We start from the raw sequence: 6796 nt of genomic DNA, 5'->3' as shown, positions 1-6796 counted from the left end.
AAATTAGCCTCCCTCCATATCTCCTTAAAACCCTATTAGGAACATCTCTCTCTCTCTCTCTCTCTCTCTCTCTCTCTCTCTCCAGTCTTAAGTTTCCATTCCTTGGCCGGTCCCAGCTCACCATTTTAGTTTAGTCCATCAAATATTCTTTTACAAAGAATAGATGTCTAAAGAAACATGATGCACTATGCCACAACCGGTACACCCCCAGTACAACCTCTCTCTCTCTTTCTCTAAACATGAATCCTGGTCGTGACTAACATCTTTGAACACCCATTTGTAAATTGTACTAAGGATGCAACTCGGTCCGGTTGAGGCTAACCCTAACGAAACCCGAGATAGCATTCCCTCAACCCTAACCCGACCCAACCCGAGCCTCGGGTTGAGGATGGTCAACCCAAACCAAACTCCAAATAGGGTCGGGTTGAATTCGAGTTTATCAAGGGCCAAATAGAAAATACAAAAAAAGCATAATCCTAACAAAATCATAAGAAAATTAGAGGACGGAGGTCGGGTCAGGTCAGGTTGCCAAGGGCTCAACCCTAACCCAACCTGATATTAAATCAGGTTGGCTTTTCCCAACCCGCACCCAAGAAAATGCCAACCCACCAGAGCCAAAACCAGGTTGAGGCTGACCGAAGTTGCACCCCTAATTTGTACTTGTTCTCACACAAGCGCTCTCTCTCTCTCTCTCTCTCTATATATATATATATATATATATATATATATATAGAGAGAGAGAGAGAGAGAGAGAGAGAGAGAGAGAGAGAGAGAGAGAAGGGTTGCTGCGCTCGAGCACAGAAACAGGGGCGTGGGGCCATTGGGGGGTGATCCTAAGCATTCATTTGGAAGGCCCCATCATGGATGGGGGGCCTACCAAAAATCAACTCCATTGGATCACCAATGGCTTATGAATACAATTTATTGTGTAATGATTTACACGTTTGGTTTTGGATATATAGTTTAGCTTTGTCATATTGGAGTGGTTTCATTGATAATTGAGTCGTGATAAACCAAACACAGAAAAAGTTTTTCCTGAAAAATATTTTCCTTTTCACCCTATCAAGATGGGCCAAACAGCAGTTGACTGAGCCTGGATAAACGAACACCATCAGATGTAGGTGCCCATGTGGAGCCCGGCCAATTAAGGCACCAATCGGAAAATTCTAACAGTGCGATAAGTCATTTGAAAATAAACATCTGCAAGGAAAATTACAACATGACCCACAATCAACAAGCAAAAGCCAATTTATCAAAACTGTTTTGATCACTGAATCAGAGCAACTTCGGGCCCATCGACGGTTGGAATCCTATCAACAAGCACAAGCATTTTGCACATGTATGATGGAGATGCAACACATAGCAACGTTCATTCTTCGCCCTACAAAAGACATTATAACTTATAAGTAACAAATTCTGATGAAGAATGGCGGATTCTGTGTTTTGAATTTGGGTTTGCATCGTAGTAAGGTAGGAAAGAACACTGATATTGTTCTTGGTCTAGTGAAGGTTTTTCTACAAATTTGGATGAGAAGGTGGTTCCATTTTCATTCTTGGCCGGGCACGGAGAACTGGAAAAGTTCAGAAATCGGTAATTTCTTACATCGAAATTACATCTACTTGGGGTCACTGACAGTTGAGGACCTTGTAAACGAAGCTGTGGAATGGAATGCAGAAGAATTTAAGAAGCAAAAACATGAACCTCCAGATGGATTAGGCGAATTTGTCAGAATATGATACCAAAGTTTAGTGTATGATAACAATATAAATTCTGAATTTTGCAGAAACAACAAGGAAGAAGTCTAACATAACACTTTGTAGTTAACTCAATCATAATCGAACAAATGCCAAATGAGACAGATTTATTAAAATACCTCTTGAATTGGAACAGTCAGTTGATAGAGATGATTTTAGGAGCAATGATCTCGAGCAATCCCTTTGGATTGTCCACGTGGACCCAATGGCCAGAATTAGGAAGAACATGAAGCAACACCTTCCCCTTCCCAGGTCCTTCCCCTTTGTCCGCAAGAATTTTGAGCCGTTGAAGCACATCAGGAGACCACCTGTCGCTGTTTTCCGCTTGAACGACTGTGATTTCTAAACCTTTGGGTGGGTGCTCTAACAGAGACCAATAGCACTTTTCCCTGTCATTTTCAATATCTTAATCCAGTGAAGAAACAGGCAAAATAAGGAAAAAATGATTCTGCGCATTTGTGGGAGGAGATCTTCATAATATTTTGTTGTCAAGGGTGCATTTTTTTCGACATAAAATGGGAGTAAAACATATTTTAAGCCCATTTCCAGTTAAAAATCGGCATAAAACATGATTCAGACCATCTTACGTCGAAAGAAACAGAGCCCAAGGAAATGAGATTGATCACCTGTAGGAGTTGAACATGTCAACAGCACCTTGAAGATCAAAAGCCCAGGACATATGCTCCCCTGTCTTCTTTAGGTTGCTGCCAATCCATTCAGAGAGTGACTTGGAAAAGCCGAGCTCACACATGTGGTCCACAAGCCACCTAGAGACAGACATGATATATCAAAAGATCAATTGGTATTAACACATGAATATCACATACAAAGCACAAAACACAAAATTCACTTCTCTCCATATTCCAATGAAGAGCAAAAAATCAAACTTTTCTGGAGGAAGGATGCAAGCATGCACCCTGATGCAGTGCTTAAAAACGCGGATGCGAGTCAAAATGCAGCCAAGAAAAATACTTGTTGACTTGGTGCGGACGCGGCCAAGAACGCGGTTGACGTGGCTAAGTACTTGGTTAACGCGGTCATAACTCAGCAGAGTCATACAAGTTTTTATTGACTATGTAAGGCAAAACGCGGAACGCGGCCAAGGGAAAAGGGAGTCGACTCGGGGGAGTCCATGATGACATGGGCAAGCTTTAAAACTATGCCCACATCTATTGTTGACTGTGTTAGAAATTGGGTACCTCCACATATTTAACTTTTTTTGCTATTTTTGAAGCAACGAATTCAAAGCCCCTATTAGTCAGGCACGCTAGGTGTTTATGTTTTTCGGCTGGCTTCAAAGCCCCTAGGCGTACAGTGAACTATAATTGTGAAAAGGTTGGAAGATCCAGTTAAAGTGGTTAAATCCATCTCGAAAGAGAATAAGTTAAAATGGTGCATCTCTACCTATCAACTATTGAGAACCAATGCTATTACATATGTGGAATAGTAAAGGAGTAATGCTTGTGAATTTCTACTGAAGGACTTGAGGTGGCTGAAATACAGTTAAATCTGCCAACTAGCCTGTTTCCTTTGAATGTATGTGATGCTATTTATAGGTTTTTGAATGTCTTCCAAATCGAACGTCCAAGAGATTCAACCTGCAATTTTTTTTATTGACAATGACAACAAGTTATTCGACTAAACAGAAACAGGGAATGCATTACAGAAGGGGCAGAGATTGCAATGCAATTTGCAGTAAATAAAGGGGCAACCTAGAGTGAAAGTTAGGCGATGTTCACTTGCAAATTATGTGTGTGACAGTGAAAGAATGGAAATGAAAAATCAATGCTTATGAGTTATGATCTACAAGATTTAAAAACGGCAGGATGGATATCATTTCTTTTCCACAAGGTTTCCAGTTTATATACACTGTAACAAACCATGATTCAAATCAGTGAAAAGCAGCTCCCAATCACAAACACATGTGTAGCTCCATACACACCCACCCACCCACACATACATGGGTAAAGATAAAGAGAGATGATATACTTCCGTGATGGAAGTGAGGGAGGTAAACTTTGCAGGGTTTGCAAAACCTTTTCCACTTCACCATCGCTGTTATCTGGGTTCACTTCTCCGGGGACGGAATCCAACACCCACAACTGCTCTGCAACAAGCAAGGACAAAAAACCTCTCATACATATGGATGAGCATCATAGCATGAAACAAATTCAGTAATAAAGTCACTAAGGGGCCATTTGGATACGAGGATTTTAGAATCCAGGTTTTAGTTTGAAAACAATGTAAAAGAGGGTTCAAGATCAAGCTGATGTATGCTGTCCTGACAGCATTTCTTGGATTTTAAGTAAGAAATCCAGGTTTTAGAAATCTCTCCCCCATGGCGAGATTTCTGAAACCTGGAGACATGGGATGATCTCCTGCTCTCTTGCTGCCGGAAAGAAGGGCGAGAAATCAGAAAACGACGGCCGGTCTCTTTCTTCTCTCGTATCCCACTACAATTTTGAGGAAATCCAAGATTTTAAAATCCACGTATCCAAACGGCTCCTAAGTAAACAAGTTACATTTTGGCTTAGGAAGGCTCACTCGGAATTAAAAAATCATAGAAAATGGTTTCATGCTTGTAATTTTTTTTTTTGGGATGGTGATGCTTGTAATTTAAACAGCATAAAGTCCAACAAAACAGTGAATTTGAAAAATATAAAGATAGGTTTAAATGTGCCAGGACAATAAGGCGCTTATGGAAAGATAACATGGTTTTTTGGGCAACTGAACTACATTTAAGCAAATCGAAACCATGATGATTCCCAGTCAAGAAGACAGATTACAACATCAAGAAGTATTTTAGCTATCTAAATGTGGAAGACCGCAATGGCCTGTGACACTTTTCAATCACTAAAGGTTTATTGTCTGTTGCAGGTAAAAAATAGCCTATATTATAACCTGCTCCACTGGGACCACTGCAACAACATTCATAATCCAAGAATCTATATAATCAATGAGATGATGAAACCCCATTATGTTTCAGAATAACACATGTATAACCAACAAGCCAACAACTTCTGAGAGCAGTAATACCTCTGGTATCAATTAAAATGACGGAAACAACCATGGTGGCATTGCTAAGAGAATAGAAAAAGCAGAGATGATGATCTAAGACACCAATGAAGTTCAAGTGAAGAAAATACATGTTTTGGCAAGGAAGCAGATTCTCCATAACATCCGTGAGCACAGCTCTGTGCAAATTCTAAGGCAACTTTTCCACCCATTGAATGACCTATAACAACATCAGGCCAAGCCCAACCTTGAGACTTGATCAAATTAGCCAAATCTCGGGCAGCATGCACCATATCATGAGGAGGATCCAACCCTTTAATTTGAGCTGATCTCCCATGATTCCTCAAATCAACAAGAACCATCCTCCACTCTGCAAACAAGTAGCCATAAACATCCCTTAATTTCAGCAACGAACTAAGAAGCATAGATCCCCAATAGCTTAATTCATTAAAAAAAAAGGCCCAATAAGACAATCAAAACCACCAAACCATCGATTGCATCAAGAAAACAAAAACCCCCCAGCACCACAAACTTAAAAAAAAAAAAAAAAAAAAAAACTTTGGAAAGTTTCTTCCCCAAATCATAAGCTACCCAAATCATGAACTGCAAAAAGAAAAAAAACCCAAAATCCTGAATTGCAAATTTTGACCAAAAAAAATCCTCAATGGAAGCTAAAATCCAAAATCCACAATTATAAAAAAAACCCAAATCACCCTTGACTGTAAATAGACCAAAAAATCGTCAATTGCAAATGGAATCAACAGAAACAATATAAATCACCCCAAAAACATAAATTCCTCAAAACCCTAACCTAAAAAAAAACAACCCAAAGAGCTCCCAACAAGGAACATTCGTAAATAAGAATTAAGGAAGAAAGAAATAAGGGGGCAATGATTACCAGAAGAAGACTCTGAGTTAGCGATTTCTGAAGCGAGATTTCGAGAGAAAGTCTTCCAATTCCGTCCAGATCCTAAAAGCCCATGAAGAATGAATGCTGTTGAAGTGTAGGGTTTTTCTTCCGAGGCTCGAATTTCTTCATAGGCTAGGGTTTCTAACAACCTCGAATGCTCTCCATGAAACCCTAACGGAGATCTACAGGTAGAGCGAGAAAAGAAGAGAAACCCAGATCGAATTGCGACTTCTCTCAGATTTCTTGCCATCAAAGCCTATCTGTTAATCTGTTCTCTCTCCGAAAACACGAGATTTGAAAATGAAAGGAAAAAGGGTACTGATATTCACACTACCTTGTTTTGATAGTGAAGAGAATTCAACTTGTCTTTAAGGTTTTAATTGGTTGCAAAGGCGACTGATATTCACACTACCATGTTTTCATAATGAAGCGAATTCAACTTGGGCGCTCTTATTCCCCCTCCCCCCGCCCCCTAAACGGATAAAATCCCCCCTTGTAAACGGTTTCTGTGCGAGTGGTTCACTGCTTTAGGATAAATTCACTCCCCGTAACGTTTTTCTTTGCCTTTAAAACCTAACCAATAACGTTAGGGGGGGGGGGGATGAGAGTTTTTTTGGGAATCTGTGTAAAAGCATTTAACATCTAGTTACACAGAAATGACAAGGTGAGTTCGCCTCATTATGTTTGTGCGAATATCCGCACAATGCAGCTTGGATCAAGGTTTAAAATTTCGGTTTCGGTACCGGTTTCGAAATTTCAACTGAAATTTTGAAATTTCGGTCGAAATCTGGCACAAAACCCGAAACTAATATTTTATTCAATATTAAATTTTGGCCGAAATTTCGGTGAAATATTAAATTATTATTTAAAAAACAGATTTTTTGGGTCAAATTTCGGAAAAACCGAAATTTCGACCGAAATTCCAAAATTTCAGCCGAAATAAATGACCGTTTCGGTTTTAATCAATTTCAGTGTCGGATCATATCTTCTACTTAATAAAATAATAACAGGCTGATAATGGTACGAAAAAAAAAAAAAGGAGGTAATTTTCGGACATTACGGGGAAGGGACCATGGCCTAGAAAATCTCACGCATCACATGAACTCACCCACAAAT

The 6796-nt window shown here is 39.7% G+C and overlaps 1 protein-coding gene across 1 annotated transcript; it reads right to left on the bottom strand.

Annotated features, from left to right (window-relative positions):
* Nucleotides 1-1009: 1009 nt before the first annotated feature.
* LOC143863603 (uncharacterized) lies at nt 1010-6086 on the bottom strand. The gene is made up of 6 exons (XM_077374319.1): nt 5669-6086; nt 4902-5140; nt 3745-3857; nt 2382-2522; nt 1875-2144; nt 1010-1381 (listed from the first exon to the last, which is right to left on the bottom strand). The coding sequence occupies exons 1-5, from the start codon at nt 5928-5930 to the stop codon at nt 1892-1894; spliced, it is 1008 nt and encodes a 335-aa protein (XP_077230434.1). The 5' UTR covers nt 5931-6086; the 3' UTR covers nt 1010-1381; nt 1875-1891.
* Nucleotides 6087-6796: the final 710 nt, after the last annotated feature.

The sequence above is a fragment of the Tasmannia lanceolata genome, unplaced genomic scaffold, assembly GCF_043159265.1.
Source record: "Tasmannia lanceolata isolate RefF3 unplaced genomic scaffold, GAP_Taslan_0.1 ptg000044l, whole genome shotgun sequence".
Taxonomy (NCBI): Eukaryota; Viridiplantae; Streptophyta; class Magnoliopsida; order Canellales; family Winteraceae; genus Tasmannia; species Tasmannia lanceolata.
The sequence above is the reverse complement of the archived record's forward strand: the minus strand, read 5'-3'. Positions and strand labels throughout refer to the sequence as shown.